Source organism: Prionailurus viverrinus, chromosome B4 (assembly GCF_022837055.1).
Source record: "Prionailurus viverrinus isolate Anna chromosome B4, UM_Priviv_1.0, whole genome shotgun sequence".
Taxonomy (NCBI): Eukaryota; Metazoa; Chordata; class Mammalia; order Carnivora; family Felidae; genus Prionailurus; species Prionailurus viverrinus.
Genome location: NC_062567.1, coordinates 87,500,305 through 87,525,614, shown reverse-complemented (window position 1 = coordinate 87,525,614; position 25,310 = coordinate 87,500,305). Strand labels below are relative to the sequence as shown.

Below are 25,310 nucleotides of genomic sequence, written 5' to 3'. Positions count from 1 at the left end.
TTAGGGGCACCTGCGTGGCTCAGTCGGTTGAGCGTCCGACTTCGGCTCAGGTCATGATCTCGTGGTCTGTGAGTTCGAGCCCTGCATCAGGCTCTGTGCGGACAGCTCGTACCCTGGAGCCTGCTTCGGATTCTGTGTCTCCCTCTCTCTCTCTGCCCCTCCCCTGCTCTTGCTCTGTCTCTCTCTGTGTCAAAAATAAATAAACATTAAAAAAATTTTTTAAGAAATAGCTGTTAAATGTCATAGAGATGAAACAGCATGGATGAACAGAAAATACCAGATATGGTTTGTGGAAGACAAGTTATAGTAGGTTGCTTGGCAATGCCATTAAATGAGGGAAGAAGAACAGGAGTGTGGCATGGGATGACAAGGCATACCCAAGCTGGGCTGTGCTTCAGTAATGAGCTGTCATGTGTCATGATGGACAGATCTGAAGTGATAACGTATGCAAGCAGCACAGCGAACCGTGCTGGCCTAGGGTGGTGACAGCTGCCTACTTGGGGGAGAAACTGACTGAAGCAGGAAAGACAAGACCTTTTTCCCTTCTTAAAAATGATTTTTAACTACAAGAGCACCTGCTCATTTTTTTTTCAAAGCCGGAAATATTTGTGCATAAAGTGAAAATCACCCCTAGACCCAGTTCTACTCCCTATAGACCACCCCTGGAAATATTTTGGTATGTAACCTTTTAGACATTTTCTGCGTATCGTTTTAGACATGTACAAATATAAACACATATACACATAAACATTGTTCTTCTATGTTTATTTACTTCTCAGAAAGAGGCAGAGCACGGGCAGGGGAGGGACCGAGAGCGAGGGAGACACAGAATTCAACGCAGGCTCCAGGCTCTGAGCTGTCAGCACAGAGCCCTGCACAGGGCTTGAACTCACGAGCCCTGAGATCCTGATCTGAGCCGGACGCTCAACCAACTGAGCCACCCAGGCACCCCAGCATAGTTTTTTAAAAACAGGACTGCGGTAAAAATAATGCTTGGCAACTTGCTCCATTCACTTACTGCGTTGTGGCTCCTTTTTCGTGCTGCCAGGGTGCCTGCTCCCCTCCTTCACCACAGCTCAGGGTGCATCTGCTGTGCCCCAGTCTCAGGACCAGCCCCTGGAGTTAGCAAGCTAGCTCTGCTTGAGACAACGAGGCAGAGTGGGCAAGGAAAGGATTACCTGGCGAGTGGGTGGCGGGGCACTGACAAGGTCCTCCTCTATAGCAGGCTCTGCCCCTGTTCCCGCAAAACCGCACTTCCAGGATGAGTGCTGGTTTCTGTCCCCTGGAGCACCTTCCTCCTCCCTGTCCCATTGCCTCTCCTCTAGTCCAAGAGCAGCAAATTCAGAAGCCTACAGAAGCCCAGCAAGTCAAGTGAAGCGGGCTCGATAGAAGTGTATCATAACTATAAGAAGCAGAGCCCTGTTTGAATGGCAGCCAGTACTTACCCCAGTACTCACACACATCCCCTCGTAAGGGGGGAGTATTGCCAGATCTCTGAATTTGCCTTGCAGAAGCCATGAGAAGCCTGGAAAAGTCTTCACGGTTCATTCTTCACTCTGTCTCCAATGAGACCAAGATTTGGAGAGTAGGAGCTGTGTTTTTACCTGCCTCTCTATCCATACATCAGACACTTCACCAATGCTTTTTTTTTTCTTGTCAAATTTCCAGTTAAATTCCAGTTAGCTAATAAAGAGTGTAATATTGCTTTCAGGAGTAGAATTCAGTGATTTCATCACCATAACAAGTGCCCTCCTTAATCCCCATCACTCATTTAGGCAAACCCTCACCCACTTTCCTTCACCAATGTTTTTTGAATGAATGAACTAAAAATTTTTTCAAATTCCAGATATACTTCCTCTTTGAATTCCCAGTCCTTCTGTCAACAACCACCAGATTTTGCCTTCTATTAGGGTTACTTGGGTGCTTGTCGTATTCATTTTAATAACTCCAATATTCATCAAGAGCTGAGGTCGTGTTTCATTTTTCATGTAGTTTCATGACTTTTTTTTTGCTGTCTTTTTCTTGTAGTTTTCAGCACAGTGTCTTGCACAAAATTGCTACTGTATCAATCTCTGTGGAATAAGTAAGTTAATAAATAAATGCATCTGCCTACAAATGTAGCTGATGAGAATGAATTGCACAAGGAAAGGAAAAATAATAGTCTGGAAAATAAATGGTAGAATTTTCTTAAAGATTTTTAAGTCATCTCTACATACAACATGGGGCTCGAACTTACAACCATGAGATCAAGAATCACATGCTCAGCCCAGTGAGCCAGCCAAGTGCCCCAATAAATGGTAGAATTCTCAAACTAAGCGAAGCTGACTTGTAATATCATCTAGCACATTATTTTGAAATTTTTATAATATGCAAATAAATATCATTACTTTTTTTTTAGTACAGAAATTTGAAACATGACTGTATTCTAAATGAAAAAGCCACTTTGCTCCTTAACAATAGAAAGGAGAGGGGCGCCTGGGTGGCTCAGTCGGTTGAGCGTCCGGCTTAGGCTCAGGTCATGATCTCACGGTTCGTGGGTTCGAGCCCTGCATCGGCCTTTGTGCTGACAGCTCGGAGCCTGGAGCCTGCTTCGGATTCTGTGTCTCCCTCTCTCTCTACTCCTCCCCTGCTCATGCTCTGTCTCTGTCTCTCTCTCTCTCCTTCGAAAATAAATTTAAAAAGAAACATTGAAAAAAAAACAACGGAAAGGAGAATCAAGCCTGATTTACGTCTTAGGCAGCCCCTCCCCCCAAAAGATACACTCTTGGAAATAGCTGACTGGTGTATACCATATGTTCGTTCCTTCCTTCCCTTTAAAATCCCAGGAGTTCAAATCCAAGATTTTTAAAAAATAGCATGTTTTTATAACTCTAATAAAATCTAATTTTTTTTTAAGTGTCCACTGCTAAGGAGAAGTGAATAGAGAGCAACCATTCTGAAAGGAAAAATAATTTTTTTTTTCAACGTTTATTTATTTTTGGGACAGAGAGAGACAGAGCATGAACGGGGAAGGAGCAGAGAGAGAGGGAGACACAGAATCGGAAACAGGCTCCAGGCTCTGAGCCATCAGCCCAGAGCCCGACGCGGGGCTCGAACTCACGGACCGCGAGATCGTGACCTGGCTGAAGTCGGACGCTTAACCGACTGCGCCACCCAGGCGCCCCAATAATTTCTTACAGCAAAATAAATTTTACCATCATCATCAACACCTAAGTCAACCACTGCGGAAAGGCCTCACTCAGAGGAAGTTGAATGAGGAGGGAATTTAGCCCCTCTTTTTCTCTACCAAAAAGGACATTTTAGGAGTATTTCCTACTTAGTGTTTGATTATAACAACCTGTAGAGGGCGTCCTTGCACCAAGAGCCATAGAGGTCTGAGCACTGCAAAGGAAAAAGTTTCAGTTCAGACCACACTTTTTTGGAGTCAAAGAAAATGTCTATTGTGTGCTGAAATTATCTTTAATTGGGAAACAATTGGCATTAAAATGTTAAAGGGCTTCAAAGGCTGCCTGATGTATGTGCATACATTATATATAGATGCATATGCACTGAAATCAAAACTAATAAAATGTTTGCAAAGAGGTAGTCTTATTCTAAAGGAAGAATGGCTGTGAGCCTTGGGATGTATACACTTAATTATAATTTGCTTATCAGTACGAGATATAGTGGCTAAAAGAATGGGCTTTTAAATCAAGAGTGCCAGGGGTTTGAACCCTGACTCTGTCCATTACCATCTGGGTAACCAAAGGCAGCTTCCGGGACTTTTTGGAACAGTGCTTCCCTATCAGTAAAATGGGGCTATTAATAGTGCCTTTTTAAAAGAGTTGTGAGGATTAAGTAAGCACTTTAAAGTCCTTATAAGTTAAGGCACTGCAAGTTCAAAACAGTCATAATTAGACATCTTGTCTAGTTACTTTTAAAGATCAACAGTTGTAAAGCTGAAAATATTTCATAATTGGAAATGCATATTCTGTTCTTTTTAGTAACTTATCGTGACCTAACATTTTTTTTAACTGAATGCGTGCACATGTTCGGCTTCTGTTCTGTCCGTTCTGTTTGTTTTCCCCTCTTGAGGTGTCCACCACTCTACAAAGGACTGAGTGAAACACCACACCCAGCCCTAGACACTCATCCTTGGGCATTTGTCGCAGCATCTGGATGGTTAAGACGTAAACAACCCTTTTCTGAGTCTGAAATCTTTCTAAGCCTCTTTTTTTTTTTTTTTTTTTTTTTAATCGTTTGCTTCCGTTTTCTTTGCGCAGCTGAGGGATTAGGCAGGGAGCAGGTTAAATCCCTTCTGAGGAGGTCGGGTATGTATGTTAGGCTGTAGCCCACCGCCAGCCAACCAGTCTTCCCATAGGCAAGGCCAGAGCTTGGTCTTCCTCCCAAGCGCCTGTGATTTCAGTACCACCGCGCGCGCCTCCAAGTTTGGGGAAACCCCAGCAAACATTAAGAATTTCATGGTTTTGTGAAGTCCTATCCTCACGGGGTCAGGTGCACGTGTCATCCAGCGTCCAGGGAACTCTTCCCGGGTGAGCAAGGAGAAGAGTCTCCCCAACTGTGAAAGCGCCCTCCTTGATGTGAATCAAGTGCGGAATGAAAGCCCTGCGCCAGGAGCCAAGCCGAGCGCCTGCAATCAAGGACACCACTGGACGGTGGATCGGGTTTTACACTGTATCAGCGTAGAGTATCAGCGTAGAGCGGCTCAGAGAGGAACGATAGTGGCGGAAAGGAAGAAGTGGAGGAGTATGTGCTTTCCTTTAGCACTGGCATAGGGATGGGGGGTCGTCGTTGTCATCGTCGTCATCATCACCATCCTCAGAGCTTAATCAAGCCACGCGATGTCCGTTCTTCCCCTTTGCTTCCTGCCAGGCCAGCCAGGCGAGAGGCAGAGGCGAGTGACATCCCGGGGGGCCGGTCTGAGCGCCCCTCTCCTCAACCGCCTACACCACGCGTTCCCTTTGCGCGCGCTCGCACCCGCGCCCCGCGGCAGGGACGCGGCTTTTCCGAGGGTCCCGCGCCGCCCAGCGCCCCCCAGTGGCGAGCGGCTGGACCTCGCCACTCCTCGCTCGCACCTCACTCGCGCCCTCCCTTCCCGCTCTTCCTCTCGGCCTTGTATTTAACCCTCGGGCTCTTGGCCTCGCCGTGCGTGCTGGCATCTCCCGCTTTGCCAGTCTCGCGTCTCCGCCGTCGCGTCTCCCTCCTGCGCCCCCTGCGCCTCCCAGCAGGCGCCGGCTCTCTCCTCCCTCCTCCCTCCTCCTCCGGCTCTCGCGGACTCACTCGCACGGGAAGGAGGCGGCTGCACGCCTGGCCGTCTAAGAGGGCACAGCTCCGGCTGAGGGAGGACTTCACGGACGCAGGTTGGGTGGGTGCAGCGGCGAGAGCCACGGCGAGGGAGATCTGGGGTAGCATGGCCGGGAGAAGCGCCTTTCCCGCCGCCGCGCTCCGGCTCTGGAGCATCCTCCCGTGCCTGCTGGTACTGCGGGCGGAGGTCGGGCAGCCGCGGGAGGAAAGCCTGTACCTGTGGATCGATGCTCACCAGGCAAGAGTGCTCATAGGTAAGCCCCCCCGCGCCCACTCCCTTCTCTTGCCTGTGCCTTTACTCTCTCCAGCGCTTCTGTTCAAGGAGAGATGCATGCATTTAAGGATCTTTTAAAAACTTTAATTTGCAAGGAAGGTTGTTCCCCTCCACCTTTTAATAAGCTATTTTTCCACCTGAAGGCGTATGCCCTTCTCTCAAGAAACCTAAGCAGATCTAGTGTTCTGATCGCGCAGTTGTTAGTTTCCACAACCGTTAAGTTTTGCGGGGGACCCAGCGTTTGTTAACACCCGGTTACTCCGTGTCCACTCCGTTTCTTGAAGGCTTGTGTCTCTTAGCACCGTTCTTACCCCGTGCAGAGGAAAGTTAGTTGGTGCCAAGACAGGTGCGTGGTGTGTAGGCATGACCCATACCAATTCTTTAATGCTCCTTTTGCATGCAGTTTCTGGTTTGGATTCTTTTAAGTCCACCTAGTTTGATAGTTTTGTTTTTGTTTTCGTTTTTTTAAAACCAGGATTTGAAGAAGATATCTTGATTGTTTCAGAGGGGAAAATGGCCCCTTTTACACATGATTTCAGAAAAGCACAACAGAGAATGCCAGCCATTCCTGTCAATATCCATTCCATGAATTTTACCTGGCAAGCTGCAGGGCAGGTAAGTTCTGATACCAGAAGGGGTGGAGAAAATTACCCTTTAATATTTCCACTGCCCGATGGCAGGTAGAAATAATACGGTGTCACGTGTAGGCTGGTACTTTTTACCACGTTTAAGAGTGATTTCTCATGTGATTTCCAACGCCAATAAAGAGCTAACTCGTGTTTATTGAAACATGTCCCATAAATTAAAGATTCCCAGAAGAAAAGGGGAAGCATTGTGCCTAAGCTTGCTATTTTGATGTGACCGTGTCTTCAGGCTGCTAGAGACAAATACCAACATCACTTCCTGTGATCAGTGACATTAAAACTTAGTATCTAGAAGACTCTTTTCCCCATAGTATATACTAATCATGTTTGACATTATTTATACTTTATAGCAAATTTTAAACTCTAAGTATTTTTGACATTGTGCGTTTGAAAAAAAATTGCTGAATGTTACTCACTGGAACAATGCAAATGCGATACATTTCTGGTTCAACTTCATAGCCTCAAAAAGTGTCATATAAGAATGTTTGTAAAATATTGCAGGCTATTGATTTTTTTAAGTAGCATTTTAAATACGTTCATATGGAAAAAGAAAACTGCAATATATTTTTATGAAGAAGCAGACATTCTCTTAGCACACATCCTTTGTATTACATCCTCTGTATGTTACCTTTTGTACAGTTCCAATATTACACAAATGAGCTCTAATTTTGGAAAGAAAGGGACAATAAATGTTATAGGGATTTAATTTCTTTTGTGCAGTTGGAGAATTTACTGTAGAGGACAAAGAGTAAGTAATAAATTCTTTTATTCATTAGTCGGTAAAATATGTCCACTATGAGAGTCATTGTAATTATAATTAAAATCACATTCTCAGGTCCTTTTTTAAATCCATATTACTTAAGTGGCCATTTTTGTGATGAATGTGATCCAGAAGACACTTAATTAAAAGTAATTGTTTTGAATTGAGAAACCACTTTGTGTCTCTCTAATTATCTGTTATATTTGGGGTGTGATCATTTCAATTGTCATTTTTCCCTCAGGTCTGTTCTCTCATTTTTCCCCCTAAAATAAACCAAATCTAGACCCATTGACACTTCCATCATTGTAAAAAAAATAGTAGTTTTGGATCCATCAGGGTTCATAACAGGAAGGTCATCTATTCTCACACCCCCATTTAGCAGATAAGTTCACTGAGGTGCCTATTGCTCCAAAAGAGACTATCCCTTTTCTTCCTATAGAATTCCCTCTTCACAGATACTTTATAGACAGTTAATTATGGAATATTGTGAAATCAGTTATAATTTAATGAATGACCTTTTATCATCTCTTTTTTTTTTCACCTGAATGTATCTGTGTTTGACCATTTGTCAGATGAGATCAACATTAATTCCATGTTTGTTTGTTTTTTAATGTTTACTTATCTTTGAGAGAGAGAGAGAGAGAGTGAGGAAGGGAGGGGCAGAGATGGAGGGGAACAGAGTATTCAAATTAGGCTCTGCGCTGAGAGCAGAGAGCTTGATGGGGCCCCCAAACTCTCAAACTGAGATCAGATCCTGACCTGAGCTGAAGTTGGACGTTTAACTGACTGAGCCACCTAAGCGCCCCTTAATTCAGTAGTTTTAAAAAGGACACTTTTTTAACCTATACTTTCATGAATTTGTAAGCACCATTGGAAGGTCGCTTAACTTACACCCCTTCCTAGCTGAAAGCATTTGATAACTGTAAGAGAAGCAGAAGGTATCAACGGTTCTTATTTATTTATTTTTCATATGCGTTTGTCTTTTGAAGAATGGAATTTGAAGCAAAGGCTTAAATGCCATGCTATCTCCCCTGTTGGTTTATGGCTAGTGCAGGTTTGCAAACACTGGCATGTTATTGAGTACAAAACGAATCACAGATCAATCTCCAGAATATCTCTTGTAAAGGATTAGAGAAGACATCAGAACTGGCATGGAAATAAGGCTTCTAGCATCTTTTTTTCTCCTGTTTAGTTGTTAATAGCCATCGTGGCTTATCTCATTACACCGGACAATGTTAGCCCCTCAGTTACCTTGCTCTTTATGCTTTCTGCTCTCGGCAGGTACTCTGGAGTCTGTCTTATTTAGCGGGAGGCTAGGTGAGAAGCGTGTGATCTACGCAATGCCAAACAGCGGGACATTTAAAAATATTACTTAAATGTTACTTATTTTACGCAACAACGTTATGTGACTCCAGCAGCATCATTTTTGAAATGCATGGACATTTTGAAGATGAGAAAAATAATCACTTCAATAGCAATTAAGTCTTTTGAAAGGCATCTCTGGCTAAAGCCAAACCACATCAAAACATCGACATGGAAAATGAAAAGCTCACTCCATTATCTAGTTATTTCATCCAAATAATATCAAGCATTTAGGGATTTCGATCATTTGAAATAACTTTTATGTTCTACTTCAAACAGATGCAAATAAAAAAATTACAGTGAGATTCGTTTCCCCACATCAAGTTGCTCAGGTTTTTAAGAGTGTTTTAAGTATGTGGAGAATTGGGCACGCTTGTATGTGGCTGATGCCCCTTGAGCCTTTTTGTAGAGCAATTTGATTCTGAGAGCAAAAAGCGTGATACGGATCCTTTGACTGGAAATTTTCCTTCCAGAGATTCATCCTAAGGAAATGATGTCCTAAGGATATTAATAAAAATTTAGGTGCAAGACTGTTCCTCATTACACTACTTATAAAAGTACACCTGTTGGGGCGCCTGGGTGGCGCAGTCGGTTAAGCGTCCGACTTCAGCTCAGGTCACCATCTTGCGGTCCGTGAGTTCGAGCCCCACGTCAGGCTCTGGGCTGATGGCTCAGAGCCTGGAGCCTGCTTCCGATTCTGTCTCTCCTTCTCTCTCTGCCCCTCCCCCCTTCATGCTCTGTCTCTCTCTGTCTCAAAAATAAATAAATGTTAAAAAAAATTTTTTTTTAAATAAAAAAAAAAATAAAAGTCAACATGGGTAGAATGTAGAGGCCCAGTGATAGTGGCAGGAGAATGCAAAGAAGCATTAATAAGAATATTCTAGAGATCTAACCAATGCCACAGAAAAAAGATATTCATGACAGATTAAGTCAGCAGTGTATAACAGTATATTCTGATTCTATTATAAAATATGTAGGCAGACATAGGAATAAACATCTGATAAACCTCTGATTCTCCTGGGTATTAACATTAGTCACATTCGTGTATTTTAAATTTTTGTTTTTCCACAATGAGTGTGTATTGATTTGTAATTTCAAAAAACTATTTTACATTAGATACGTACAAAAAGTTATACTTTAGAGTTTATGCGTGTATGACATTCTACATTAGTTTAACTTATATTTATTACCCAGTATCATTTTTTAAATGTTTTTTTAAACTTATTTTTGAGAAGGAGAGAGAGCACAGGCAAGGGAGGGGCAGAGAGAGGGGGAGGCAGAGGATTCAAAGCAGGCTTTGCACTGACAGCAGAGAGCCCGATGTGGGGCTCAAATTCATGAACCATGAGATCATGACCTGAGCCAAAGTCAGACGCTTAACCAACTGAGCCACCCAGGCGCCCCAATACAGTATCATTTTTACACCACACATCACTCAACAAAATGATAAAACAGGTGGTTTTTGTGGCTGACTATAGCTATGGAGCCCAAAGAATTCACTAATGCTTCTCTGATTCTCACCAGTTTCTTTCAAGATCCCTAAAAATCTGCCTATGAAGGCTTTCCTATCTGAAATCAGATGGCCTGACCTCTTTCTCTCACTGAAATCATCATTTTCCATTGAAAACCCTGTCTCTACTTTATCTCCCATTTAAAATACTCATTTACTCACATGCCCTTCTCAAGGCCTTTAGATCAGAGAAGAATTTCTATTAAAGAGATTTAGGCTTAAAGGATTTTTAGTAATCAAGGGAAAACACTCTTTATTGCTGTATGTAACTTTTAATAGTTGATATTTTTCAATGAGGCATTCCTTATTCTAATTTTTCTCCATATTTGGGACAGGTAGGGACCATGAGTGACCATTTTGGTTTTCTAAACGATGCACTAATTAAACATTTTATTTGGAAAATAACTCTTTCTGAAACTAATGGCTTTCAAATAAAACCTTAATGAGGAGTTTTGTTGGACAAATCTGAATTCCAGTATTAGGACACCACTGCTGATTTCCATATGAACCAAGTTGGTTCAAGGCCAAAATTTTTTGTTTATATAGATCTTATAAACAGATCTTTATTTATAAAGATCATATAGACTTGAACTTAACAACTGTAATATATTCTATCACCTGCACATAGATGCTAAGGTACTACGAGTCTAGTATGCAGTTAATAGGCCATCTCTTTTTATGTTGGCTTTTTTTTTTTTTTTTTTTTTTTTTGCAGTGGTGATGGATTTATGCTGAGCCATATCTGTACTAGTTTTCCAACCTCCTTGTGACCAAATGCCTGGATTTCTGAGATGGTTGGCAAGGGTTGGGGTGACATTGGTGTGTATGGAATAGAAATTCTCTGGGTGAAGATAACCAGCCAGTATTAACTTCCAACCCACCACGTGGATTACCACGCAAGCCCTAACCATCTGTACCAACAGGTCCAGATCTTTTTTTTTTTTTTTAATTTTTTTCAACGTTTTTATTTATTTTTGGGACAGAGAGAGACAGAGCATGAATGGGGGAGGGGCAGAGAGAGAGGGAGACACAGAATCGGAAACAGGCTCCAGGCTCCGAGCCATCAGCCCAGAGCCTGACGCGGGGCTCGAACTCACGGACCACGAGATCGTGACCTGGCTGAAGTCGGACGCTTAACCGACTGCGCCACCCAGGCACCCCAATATCTTAAAGTAAGCTTGTTATTATGTGTAGCGGTCACAATCCTTGTGACCACCAGAAGTCAGTGACAGAGCTTCATTTACGTCAGTTTCAAGATGTTTAAAACCAAAACTTAAAAGCATCGTGGTGGATACAGGAAAGAAAGGGGAGAATTTTGTCTGCTGTGCTAGGGAGTGGGTGGTCACATGTATGTTGTGAACGCATTGACTATTGGGTTAAACTGCTGAAATGTGCTCCTTTGTTTCATGTATCACCTTACAAAACAGAAAATACTACATATGCCGAAAATGTAGCGTATCGAGTACAATGGTTTCCCATTATGTAAGGAACATAAATGTGTTCATAATCCTTCCTCATTTCCCTATCAATTAAAAAAATGCCCTGAATTAACTCCAACTGCCCTAAATAATAACAATAATAATACAAAATCAAGTATGAAGAAAGCTGAGAACTTTGCCTGGGTAGTGGTGTCTTTGAATGATTCCACTCAGTAGCACCCAAATTCAGCTTTAAAACAAGGAAGGTACTGTTGAAAAAAAAAAAGAAAAAGAAAAGAAAACTCAAAAAGAGATCATTTGCCTGGAAACTGACTCAGATTTTTGCTAATTTTTTTTAAAGTGGAATCATTCCACTGATGTGTTTCTGTAATATGAACCAGATAATCCAATTATGTCATGAAAATGTTCCTAAAGCTCCAGATAACTTGTTTTTGCAGTACAGCGTTTGATAACGATGTCGCACTGGTCCCATTAAACTGGCTACAGTTTGTAGTCTCAAATTTCCCATTGGACTGCTCGAGGAAAGGAGACCTGTCTCAAAATGGGTTTTTTCCTTCTTTTCTCCCCTTGACAAAATGAAAGAAAAGCAATAGAGAGTGAGTTTTAATTCAAGCACCACCTCTCCCTCGTCAGAGGAACTACCAAGTACCCTTACCCACTTCCTTCCAATTCCGTAAGTTATGGTAACACTTATTATTATTATTTGAGTCCCTTCATGTGTACTGTCCACATTTTTTCCTAATGGAGGTATGATTGTTTTGGTAGTTGCAACCCAAGTGGCTGCATACTTTCATACTCCTGGGGTTTGCCATCATACCTTTTCAGTGGTTTTATGTCATCAAATGGAGGAAATGCCTCGTGTTTTGACCCCTGGTCCCTGGTTTCAAAGTGGGAATGTGAATATGTTTACATACTGTGGGCATGAGTTTTTTTAAGAAGGTACTCCTATCAAAAACCCAGCTTTAAACTTTCCATGTTTGGATTCTGCTAGGCTGTGGCATTTTGCATTGTGGTGGTGCGGACATGCCACCAGGGATCAAAGAGTAATTCTGCAGAGAGCCCATTTCATTTAGCAAAGCAGGCATGTGCCAGCCATCTGTTGTATCTGCTGATAGAAAACAGCAGTAAGTTTCTCAAACTTTTGCCAGAAAAAAAAAAAAAAAAAAAAAAAAAAAAAAGCTTTATTGCTTAGAGGAGATGAGTTACAAGGTAACTTGTAAGCCCCATCTGGTTCTACAGCGATTTACATGGCACAAATGTAAACTCTGCTACGTCTTGCTTACATGGTGGTATAAAGGCATGTAAACAAACCCTTCGCTGCTATCCTCTGCGTTTATTCCCGACTTTAAAATGCTTGCACAAATAAAAATCTTTTAAATTGTTGTGGTGAAGCGGAAAGGAATGGTACTCAATAAAGCATTTTGTGTTGGATTAAACTCATTTAACTTAAATGTCCCTGACGTGCCGTGAGAGGAAAAGTTCGGGGATTAAGAGTTTGGTGACAGTGTTCTTCATCCTGTAGCTGGATCTCTGGAGGAGGCATTGTCAGGTTAGGATTCTTTTGCCGCAAAAAGTTGGCCAACTTGCCCCATTTGCCAACCTGGGAGTAACTTGGTTACACTGCTGTGAACCTTTAGGGGATGGGGAGTGTTCTCCCCTGCAGCGTTCCTCTGCCTCAAGCACTCAGTCGATCACCAAACACAGACAACAAACATAGAGCACACAGAGAGGAATAAACATGGTCCCTGCCCTCAGGGAGCTTATAGCCTGGGAAACGTTCAGCATACTCATCCGAATAAGGTTAGAAAGTCTAGGATTGGTGGAGAGCACCGAGAAGGCCACTCTTTTCCCTGCCTGGAGGAAGAGAGGCGGGAGCTCTTCCCTGAGCTCACTGAGCAGGTGTGTCTGAATTAATTCCTGAAGAATGCGGAAAGCATCCATCAGACCCGCATGGTAGGAAAATACCTTCCAAGCTGAGAGCTCAAGGGCGTTAAGTGCACGGAGGTCTTAAAGGGGAAGGCAAGTGGTAGGTGATCATGAGTGGCCTCGTACACATCTGAGAGGTCGTGGGGATGATGCCCCAGTGAAGGGGATGTCAAGGTCAAATAATGGAGATGGTTCTGGGGGAGAAGAGAAGGTAGAAACAATTCAGGGATATTTCTCTCTTGTCTCTACTATGAAAAGAATGGACTCGACATTTTGCAGGTTTGTCCCAGGGATATATTAAGTACATGTTTGATTTATGTCTTGGGTGGACAGTGGCTTTTGTAAAATCATCATTTAGCTCTTCTTTCTTACTAAACTTTTGGAAAACTTTGTGATGGTTAGTTTCTGCTCCAGGTTTGTTTTGTTTTGTTTTGTTTTTTGTTTGTTTGTTTGTTTGTTTTTTTGGCAGTAGGGCATAGAGCTATTAAAAAACCGCGCTTTGTGAGTACATAGAACGTCTTAAAAAATCAATTTAGTTTTCTAATGGAACTTAGAACTTTGAACTTAATGTGAAAGGAAGCTTAAATAAGGAAAAGAGTGTGTTAATTTGTGAAAGAATTGATTGAGCATCTATGCCCAACTCCCATACCTTTTTAAGTATCAAGAGAAGTACAATAAAGGTAAAGAAATTACACTTGGCAGGTAATGCTTCTGTTTAAATGATGAGAAGTGGACATTGGACATTGAGTTATTTAAAATAAGCCTGCTTCTTCAAGTATTAGATGTTCTTTTAAAACTTACTGGCTAAGAGGCACCTGGGTGGCTCAGTCAGTGAAGCATCTGTCTCTTGATTTTGGCTCAGGTCACGATCTCATGGTCCTGAGACTGAGAGCCCCATACTGAGTGTGGAGCCTGCTTAAGATTCTCTCTGCCCCTCCCCTATTCACGCATGCATGCGCTCTCTCTCTCTCTCTGTTTCTCCAAAACAACAAACAAACAAACAAACTTATCAGTTAAAATTCTAAAATCCTAGGACAATTTCTGTTCTCTGTTTCCCTCAGATAGACTTATGGATTTTGTCTTTTGACTTTTCTAGATGAATGTGATTAAAGAATCGTGAAAATTGTCAGGCATCATTTGAAACCCATTCACCCAACCACAATGTCACAGAGCAGCTATGTATTGTGTGGGCCTGAAACAGGGGAGAGATGCAGGATTGACTTCTTAGCTGGCAATATGAGAAAGGAGATGAACACAGTTCTTGCTTAGCTGCTCTTGGCCAGAACCCAGATCGTGCCCCAGGGAGGCAACACGTGACTAAGAACCAATTTTCTGCCCTTGAGAAAAATTAGAAGCTAACTGGAGAGGTGGATATATACAAATAGATCATCCAAATAATTGCTGGAAAGCGGTATTGTAGCAGGACTAGGGCATTCTCAGGTTATAATGAGAGCATGGAGAAGGAACTCCAGAGCTGAGCTGAGTCAGCCAAGCAAAAATGTGGAAGAGGGGATGGTTTTTAGGAAAGGAAACAGCACTAGGAGACATATAGAGACCAGAACGACATTATCTGGGAACCAGTATGTTGGTGTGGCTGGAGTGTATGTGCAAGTAGGAAGTAGAGAGTTGGTCCTAGAGGACTTTGTCCAGCAAGTTAATGCATCTTGTGTTTACTCTACAGATGATGTTGAGTTATTCCATGAAATACAGCAGAGGACTGTAGGATCAGAGTTACATATTTAGATATTGTGTTAGTGGGATGGAAGATAGCTTTGAAGGGAATAGACTGCAAGGAGAGAAATCAGGAATAATTAATATATATAAGATCAGAGATGAAAAGAAGGGAAAAATGGATTGGGGAAACATTTCGGAGATAAAAATACAAAAGTCTTGGTGCTAGGAATAAAGAGCTTCTCATTTCCTCCACTGTCTGCTTCATTAACTTGGCAGTAGCCCTGTTAGCCTTCCTGCCCCCAAGCCCATCCTTCCTGTCCCAGGGCCTTTGCACATGACGTTTCCACTGCTTAGAATTTACTCCCACTAGATTTCTATGTGGTTTGCTCCCTCATTTCCCCCATGTCCAATCAAATGTCACCTCCTCTAACAGGCCTTCCCTGACTCCCCTCTGTAAAACATCAACCACCAGCCTCATCACTCTTGAGTCTACCTCTCTGCTATATATATTTTTATAGCCCCAAGAATAACGATTATACTTGATTATATTTTATTTTAATTGTTCAGCCCTCCCATTCAATGTAAGCTCATGAGAACAAGGACTTTGTCCTGTTCACCATGTAACAACTCCAGGTCCTGAAACAGCTCTTGACACACAATAAGCAGTCAATAAACTATATGTTGAATGAATTAATACATGATGTAGATCCCATTATTATTCTGAGTTGACAGATAAGGCAGCGAAGACAGAGAGGAGCAAAAGAAACATGGGTAGCAAGTGGCAGAGCTGGAATTCAAACCTAGGCAGTTGGGATCCAGAGCCCTTGCTCTGATAAGTGCTAAATAGAGGTATGAACACAGAATGTGAACACAGAGGAGGTAACAAGAAACTCTGGCTGAGGAAGGAGGGCCAAGTTTCGTCAGAGAAGACAGAATAATTGAACTGGGAATTGAATCTGTTTAATGAGCTGAGACAGGAGTCAGGTGTAGGGAGAAGGACTGTCACAGGTAGAGGCAAAGGATCTGGGAGAGTGTGTTCTGGGAAGAGGTAATGGTGCCTCGGACAGGGGCCAGATGTATGCAAGGGAAAATATTGGGATCCAGAGCTGGGAGGCAGGGTGTATGTGTGTTTAGATGAGGCTGGACATTTGGGAAAGGCCAGAGGCAGAAACAGTAGAACCCATGGAAAGGTCACTTAACTCAATTCTTTTATCTGTAAGAAAAGCAGTTTAGATTAACTCTAAAATGCTTTCCAGGGGCACCTGGGTGGCTCAGTCAGTTAAGCGTCTGACTTTGGCTCAGGTCATGATCTCACGGTTCGTGGGTTCAAGCCCCACATCGGGCTCTGTGCTGACAGCTCAGAGCCTGGAGCCTGCTTTGGATCCTGTGTCTCCCTCTCTCTCTGTCCCTCCCCCACTTGCACTCTGTCTCTCTTGCAAAAATAAATAAACATTAAAAAAAAATAAAAAAATAAAATGCCTTCCAAATTCTAAACCATTATGATTCTATCTCTTAAGAAAACATCGTCAATCATTTTAACATTAACGGTAATATCTGTATTCAAATTGCAATATCTTTCTCTATTTTTAAAAATCAAGACAGAAAGATTCTTCCTCCAAAATTGTCCTATTTGTTGTGAAATTTAAAAAGGTTCATCTCAGTATACTCCTTTATTTATCGTATGTTGATGATGATACCCAATATTTGCATAGCATATACTTGCTGGGAGCTTTGCAGATACTCTCTCATCAGATCCTCCTCACAGAAAGCCAGAGGTAGGCACTAGTATTGTCCCCAGTGTATAAATGAGGAAGCTGGGGTGTGAGGAAGTCAAATTACTTACCTGAGACTACACGGCTAAGAATACCTATGTACATGTTTATACACTTGAGAGAACTTATTATGGATGTCTTCGCATCCAAAAAATACCAATTCAAAGAACAATTTATCAATGCTTACTATGTCCTAGGTTCTGAGAATGCAAATTTTAATTGATCCAACTGCCTTCTAGGAATTCACCAGCTGGGGGTGAAGACCGTGGCGTCAACAAGGCAATAATAATTGTGGTGAGCTCTCAGGGCCAACATGTGTGGTTGGATGGGCATTTTCATCGCATAAGGGGAACTGACCAAAGCAGCGAGTTCAACCTGACCAAGCTGAAATCCAGCTCTTCGACATTTCACCTGTCAAATCTGACAGCATGCCACAGAGCTGCCTCTGTCCAGAGGGGCACTTCTACCTAATTTGCACACAGCCTTCATATGGGCCAGCTGGCCCCCGTTACATGCCCTAAGAGAATTCCTACGGGAGCATAAAGCCAGAGGGTTTTGCCACTGGTCAGGTACATTTACAATTACTTGTATGCTGAAGAAGATATCACAGGAAAGATAACATCTAAACTGGGTCACGAAAAACGTTCAGTAGGCAGAGCATGACCAAGGCAGGTGGGGCTGGGATGGATGTTCTGGGTGTGTTGAATGATGCATAGGAAGGTACGCAGGATTGAGAATCACTGGCGTGGTTGGAGTAGGACTGTTAGTCCCAAAAAGTTTGAGACCATGATGACTTCTGTATGGCAGAGTTGACTTGTATTACAGAAAATAGGGAGCATGATAACAGAGACGGTAACATCGTGCCTGCGTGCAAGATAACTTTGGTGGCAGAGGGAGGGTAGATAATGGGGTGCCACGTGGAGAGTGGATACTGGGGTGCCTGGCTGAGGACAAGGAAACAATTAGGAAGTTTTAAAAGACATTACAAGGTAAAGTAAGGCAGGGGGTAGGGAGAGAGAGGAAGAAGCAGATCCCAGAGATATCTCTCAGGATAATTGACATGTAGGTGCTATGGTAACAGGGGACTGGAGGATGACTCTAAGCTGGCTGGACAGATGGTCGGATGGTTATGTCTTAACTGAGAAATTAATTACAGGAGTAAGCGCAGAACGGTTTGAGGTACAAACCGTTTGGAACTTCCCGAACACGAATTTTCTGCTGAACATTCAGACGGCAGAGTCTGGTATGAATGTGAAAACTGGAGTCTGGGGCAAAGATATGAGATGTAGAATCGAAAGACTGATTTTGGAGATTGAGAGTTTTTCTTCTCTACCTAGCTCTCTTCCTTCCTGGTTTTGACCTCAACTCAACAGATACTTGGGGTCCTACAAAATGCCAAAGCTTGTGCCGAATGCTAAAAACACAAATATAAATTGTATATGGAGCTTGCCCTCAGTCTAGTATGACAACAGATATGAACAAAACAACAACAATGCAATAGTAAATGTATTGTAATTGCAAAATGAACAAAGTGCTGTGAAAATACTGAGGAGGGAGCATAACCCTTTTGGGAGAGGAGTGAATTAATCTACATAGAGTTCCTGGCGCTCTTCAGGGCATAACCTGAAGCCTGTGAAACTAACATGTGCACACTTGGAACAACTCTGCTTAACTTCATGGCTTTTATGTACTTGAGACAGTATGGCCTAATATATTCTGCTTTCTACTTGCTATTATTGTTGTTGTTGTTGTTGTTGTTGTTGTTGTTTTGGAAAGGAATACAACAAATGTCACTATACCACTAGGTGACAGAGAAAATCATCTCTCCAGAATCAAGCGTCTAGAAATACTCTTGGGGAAAACAGTCTGTGGGAGCTGGAGATATGCCTGAATAAACCTATACTATAGAGCTTGTTAGGATGCCTGGTTTACAAAGGGCTATTTCAGTATTAGTCATGGATGCACCACTGGGTGGGCGGGGGGGAGGGGGAGAGGCAGTGGGATTCACATCTGAAGTCCACGTAGATTTATCTCCTATTTAAGGCAATACCCTGATGGAACCCTAATAAACTTGTAAAATTACTCTGATGTTTTCCTTTTGAGTACTTATAGTGAAGCCATTTGACTCCTGTCATTTGTTAATTCGATCAATATTCCTGTTTCCAGTTGGAACTTGGTAAGACGTTGAAATTGTATTTATATCGCTGTCACTTACAGCAGTAGCCAGCAGGTGGCAATGTAAAAGTTACTTCTTTGTGGAATTTTCCATCTCAGCATTTTTTAAGTCTGTGGGGGTGCTCTCTAACAGAGCCCAATTTGTAGGGTACTGTGATCTTACATAACTCATTTCAAAAGGCCATTAATATATTCAGTAAGTTAGAAAATAAACTATCTCAAATTCCATGTCACTGAAAACCTCAAGACTCATCATAAATTTGAAAACTCATCCTAAATAAGTGCAAATGTGAATGATTTCATTGTACCCTGATTTTCTGTTTCTTCCTTTTAAACAATTGCTCAATCTCAAGCAGGAGTCAAGTTTTAAGTTATCTCTCCATATTCATCCAGTGTTTTGTTTTGTTTTTGTTTTGCCTTCTCTGGCTGTAACTTTAGGTGTCAACAGAATAGCAGAGTTGGAAGATATCCCAGAATTCATTCACCCTATCAAGCCTAACCATTATCTGAAGCATCCATGAGTTGTGGTTTCTTAACTTCTAGTTGAACGTGTGCAGTGGCAGGGAACTTATTAAGGCAGATGTTACTGAATTATTTTAATTGTGTTAATCATAGAAAGGTTTCTTCATAATGGGCTACAACCTGCCTTCCCACTGTAACTTGAATCTCCCAAGACTCTACCAATCTATAGACTTACACTGGGCATTTATACCCTGAAGTTTGTTGCCTCATCCTCTCCACTGCTAATGGAGGGTCTCTGGTTCATTTACTCCTACTTCTTTCCTGGCAAAGACCAGCTAGTTCTGTGAATTCTTAGAAGGACTCGACACATGCCATCCTGGAGGGAGATGTCCTGACCTCTGCTGCTACATTATGGTCCTGGTGAGACCTGCTTGTCAGGTCTAGATGCAGCCTCTCTATGCTCCCTAAGCAATAAAGACTCAAGGGGCCACAGAGGGCTGTATTCTCCATAGGTCTTACCGTCTCAGAGCAACTTGGTGTTCTGTGCAGAAATGGGGAGTCTCCCCCTGCTCCCTATTTGACATCGAACTTTATCGCTTGGCACCTAAAACAACATGACCTAAGCCCTTTGGCCCCAACTAGACACCAACATTAATTTCCTGCAGCCCATGTCCCCAAACATCCCCAATTTCTCCAGCTCCTTCACATAAGCAGTTTTGCATCTTTTCAACCTTGATTCCTAAATACTTAGCAAAAGTATAAAATTATCACAGATGGAATTTACTGGTATTTTACTCTTTATAGTCCCACGAGAAAATAATTCATTGCTAGAATTGGAGATTACTTCTAGAATTGTGAAATCATTTTTGGTTTACAAAACTTGTATGATAAACTAAAGAGGGAGAAGAAAAGGGAGGGGAAGAAAAATGGAAAATAGCTAACACTTACTAAGGTATTCTGTGTGCCAGTCACTGTGCTAATAATCACTTCTCATCACTATCTAGTTTAATTCAACAACCCTGTGAGATTAGCGTTACTAGTATTCCCATTTTACAAAAATGGCGACCGGGTCACGAAAAGTTATGCAAACTGCCAAAGTTCACATATCTAGTAGGTAGTGGAGCGAGGATTTAAACTCAGGTAATCTGACTCCAGAATCCACGATGAAATGGCGTCTTGAACTCTTTTAAAACAGAGATTTTCCGGGGCGCCTGGGTGGCGCAGTCGGTTAAGCATCCGACTTCAGCCAGGTCACGATCTCGCGGTCCGTGAGTTCGAGCCCCGCGTCGGGCTCTGGGCTGATGGCTCAGAGCCTGGAGCCTGTTTCCGATTCTGTGTCTCCCTCTCTCTCTGCCCCTCCCCCGTTCATGCTCTGTCTCTCTCTGTCCCAAAAATAAATAAATGTTGAAAAAAAAAATTAAAAAAAAAACAGAGATTTTCCTGAATCTACGTCTTTATCCTTTAGACATTTTATTGCATGCACACCATGTGCTGTGAAGCATGAGTTAGATACCACCCTGACCAATAAGAGCTGACACTGTTACAGGTGCTAAAATAGCATGGCTTTCAAATATTTGGTAAATATTTGATCGACTCACTTGAAATTGTCATCTTTAGTAGGTCAAAATGGTTGAATTTCATGTGATTTCACTTAAGAAGAAGAACTGACACTTACTGAATATTTACCTCGTGCCAGAAGCTCTTCTAAGTAATTTATAGGTATTATCTCATGTAATTCTTGGACCAATTCTGTGAAGTGAAGATACTATTTTTATCTCCATGAAACGTATGAGAAGCCGGAGGCGCAGAGAAATTAAGTAACTAGCCCAAGATCATACCTTAGTCATCTGCAGGGCCAGGCCCTGAACCCTGGCAGTCAGATGCCAAAGTAGGTATAAGTATGTCTATATTATGTCACCTCTGTGTTATCTAACAGTAGGCCAATCTGCCCATCCAAATCAATTTTTAAAGAAGCAGCTTCATTTAGAGAGTCGTACCTTATGAGGCCACTAGCAAATCGACTGGGTCAAGATCTAGTTCAGAAGCTAAATGGAACAAATACAAAATCCATTCAGACTGGCTGAGTGTCTTTGGTTCCCAAAGTTTGATCAGTAAATGTATCTGATATCCTGGATATCCGCAGGCTTGAATTTGGAGAGTTATCGTTGCATATCCTGTGTTGTCTGGGGTTTGAGGCAACATTTACTCATAAGCTGAATTAGTACAGCTCTCTTCAATTAAGGTAAGAGATTTCTATCATTCTGCTAATAGCAGTGACACCTTTCTATATCACACCTAATAGTTTAAGACATGCTTTCGTTTATATTGTTTCATTGAGTTCACTCAGTCCTCCTAATGACTGAAAAACCATGCATTGCTAAAACTGTAGATAATTAAATATGAGGAATAACTGTGATAATTTGCAGTGGATGGCCTTTGGCCAAAAGTAAAATAATTCAAACCTGATCTTTAATAGCTGTACATTCTTCTATAATGCACAAAAGTTTTGCATCTGTGATTTTATAGAAAGGCTTTTGCCTTTCGATAAAAATAAATAAGGGCCCATTCAATAAATTCTATTTAAATTATAAGGAAACATTTTCAGTGGAAAATAAAAGTAGATTACCATTCCATTGCCATGGTGAGGATAGAAATAATCACCCTTCATCTGGGTTCATACTTGGTATTTCAGATATCTGTTGCCATCAATTCCTTGAGAAACTCTGCATAGCCAAGACTTTTCTAGAATGGTATTTACATGATTGTAGAAAGCTGTCCCCTTAACTTGAAGTTAAGAGAGATGATTGAATCTGCCCTTTTGAGGGGGACATGGGGCCAGTACTAGGCTCAGTGGGACAAGTGAGGCACTCGGGGTGATTGTGTGAACCTAGGAGTAAGTGCCTCCATACATTTACAGTCTGGGTGCCCTGATCACCTCCCCCTAGTCCAGGCGCTGACCATACTGGAGAACATGATGTGTGGTCGTTAATTTTACGTGTCAACTTGACTGGGCCACACGGTGCCCAGACATGTGGTCCAACATTATTCTGGACACATCTTTGACGGTCTTCTGGATGACATTACCATTGAACTGGGAGACTGGGACATATGACCCTCCCCAGTGTGGATGGGCCTCATTCAATCGTGTGAAGGCCTGAATAGAACAAAAAGGCTGACCCTCCCACGAGGAAGAGAGAACTCTTCCTGCCTGACTGCCTTCAGACTGAAACACTGGCTCTTCTTGGGTCTTGAGCCTCCCTGCTTTCAGACTGGAACTGATACCACTGGCTTCCCTCAGTCTTTAGCTGGCCAACTGCAGACATGAGACTCCCCAGCCTCCATAATCACATGAACCAATTCCTTATTAACTATTTATCTATCTATCATCTATCCTATTGATTCCTTCTAGAGAGCTCTAATACACTGTTTTCTGTCTTAGCTGCCCAACAAGAGGAGAAGTTAACTATCAAAGAGAAGCAAACAGCAGCATGGGCCAAATCTTGATCAACTTAAATGCTTGGGGCCTTGGTTTCTTCAAGTGCTAAAAGGAAATCATTAATTTACTTTTTACCCTGGCAGCAAAATGCAGTTGCATAATGTGTACAAAGTACTTGACACATAGTCGACACTAAAAAAGTAGGGTCTTTTCTTCCCTTTATATTAATGAGCTGTTAGTGCTAAATGGAAGCCGTGAGGCCAAAGAAAGGTAGTCTGGCAGATCTCAGGCTAGGGAGTGTGCTGGCGGGGTGCCCAAACTCCACCATAAGTGATGGCGTCCCAGTCTCTGAACTCACCGTGTCCCACTGAGCTGGCCTCGGGAGATCTGGCTTCTGGCTCGGCTCCCACACCATCTATCTGGGGCTTCAGACAAGTATTTCATTTTCTTTCTGATCTGTAAAATAAGGGGTTCCTTTCAGTTCTAAAATGTCTGTGATTTGTTACTAGCCATTATCACTTCCGCATTGTTCTTGGTTCTGCGTTTGAATTCAAATCACAGAGAGAAAAACAACTTGGACCATACCATTAATTGTAGCAAAAAGGAAGAAAATGTGAGCAGAACTAACTTTCAAAATACTGTTTGCTGAATCACACCAATAAAATCCAGCAAAATCTATTTTAGGCAACGTTTACCTGGTTTTCCAATAGTAGCTTGGTTTCAGTTCATTCAGTTTGACTAATAAACTCACGTTAGGAGTTCAGCTCTGAGGCAGGTAGGCCAGACAGCTATGTGACTCATATTAACCTTTAAGACCTTTTGACAAATGATTATTACTAGTAATATTTACTCTGTAAGACCTTCTTCAAATAATAGTTCCTTTCTAGACGTTCGTAACACTTACTCCTTGCTGGGCTCTTTACAAAGGACTGAGGAATCAAGTCTGAGACTTTGTCTCTCTGTTACAAATGGAGGTTTTTACACTTCGAGCTGTCCCTGTAGTAATTATAACTTGCAGCACTCGTTCCTCAGTGACATAAACTAGACTTCATTAGGGTTTTCAGTACTTAATTTCCTGGGTATAACCCTGGGTATAACCATGAATCGTTACAGAGTTTTATTTTTTTTTTTAATTTTTTTTTCAACGTTTATTTATTTTTGGGACAGAGAGAGACAGAGCATGAACAGGGGAGGGGCAGAGAGAGAGGGAGACACAGAATCAGAAACAGGCTCCAGGCTCTGAGCCATCAGCCCAGAGCCCGACGCGGGGCTCGAACTCCCGGGCCGCGAGATCGTGACCTGGCTGAAGTCGGACGCTTAACCCACTGCGCCACCCAGGCGCCCCCAGAGTTTTATTTTAAGTTCATTACTTTTTTCTATCATAAATGAGTACACCCTCTAAATGTCTTTGGAAAATACAGAAAAAGAGAAGGAAGAATGGGAGAAGGGAAGTCATGTATAGTTAACTCACGTAAGAAAACACTAAAATATTGGTGTTTTTCCACCTAGGGTTTTTCCGTTCAAGCAACAACTTGTCCCCTTTTTTGTTGTTGTCTGCTTGGGAACAGTGGGGCAGTTTCCCATGTTATTACATATTCTGTAAACATGGTTTTTTAACAACCACACTATATTCTGTGGATTATTTAAACGTTCTCCTATTGGTGTTGTCTCTAGATAAGTTTTCACTATTACAAATAACACTGTGAACACCAACCCAAGGCATAAAAGTTTTTCCATAGGAGGATTACTTCCTTAGGGCTGAGTTCCACAAGTGGAATTTCTGAGTCAAAGCACTTGATAGTTGTGCAGGCTCTTGGCACATACGTTAATGCTGAATGGCTTGTAATGGGGACTCCATACTTTCAACAGAATTATGCAAGGATATCCTTTTTAGTATTCTCTCTTTAGTATTTTTAGTATTTAATATTAGAGGCTTAATTCTAAATCTTGAAATGAGGCTTTCTAAATGGTCCTGGTGGCTGTTGATTTGTGCCTGCATTTTTAAGTTCTGACGAGTTTATCTCAGTAGGAGTTTCATACTGTAGGGGGCAGTGGGGGATCAGTAAGTGGCTGTCCTTTTCCAGAGAGGGATGTTAAGGTCGGCCAAGGGAAAGAGCTCTGCATAGGGATGATTAATTGCGAACACAGAACTCTTCAGATATATATTAATTATAAATTACGGATACAAATACAAAACCAGTGGGTGAATTGCAAAGAATAAAATAGGTCATTCCTTTTTAAACAGCAAAGAAACACATTTTCTATTAATTTGAAGTGGGTATGAATAAATATATGAGTTTTTCTGGACGTTTCAGGTACATAGATATGTGTACCCAGAAATATTTTGAAATAATAGTGATTGGAACACTTATTTCTGCATATATACCCTTTAAATAAGTTTTTTATATATTAAGTAGTTTATTATTATGCTCCCAACACTCAGTGGTATAATTTTCTCAGTTTTAAAAGGCACAAAGTTTGAGAAGGATTAGCAAGTAGGTCAACTTCCAAGCCTAAAGAGTTATTGTCATCAGCGGCTAGAGCATAGCACTTTCTAAGAGGAAGAATGGCA

At 42.0% G+C, this 25,310-nt stretch overlaps 1 protein-coding gene across 3 annotated transcripts in view; it reads left to right on the top strand.

The window, feature by feature from the left end:
* The window catches only part of WIF1 (WNT inhibitory factor 1), a 124,595-nt gene that overhangs the window by 49,851 nt on the left and 49,434 nt on the right, over window positions 1-25,310 (top strand). For 2 of the 3 annotated variants that reach the window (XM_047866394.1, XM_047866395.1), the window contains one exon: window positions 6,054-6,193. In XM_047866394.1, the coding sequence (XP_047722350.1) occupies window positions 6,054-6,193 (140 nt within the window). Of the gene's footprint in view, window positions 1-5,080; window positions 5,559-6,053; window positions 6,194-25,310 lie in introns of those variants that run through there. The other variant, XM_047866393.1, reaches the window with a different exon arrangement.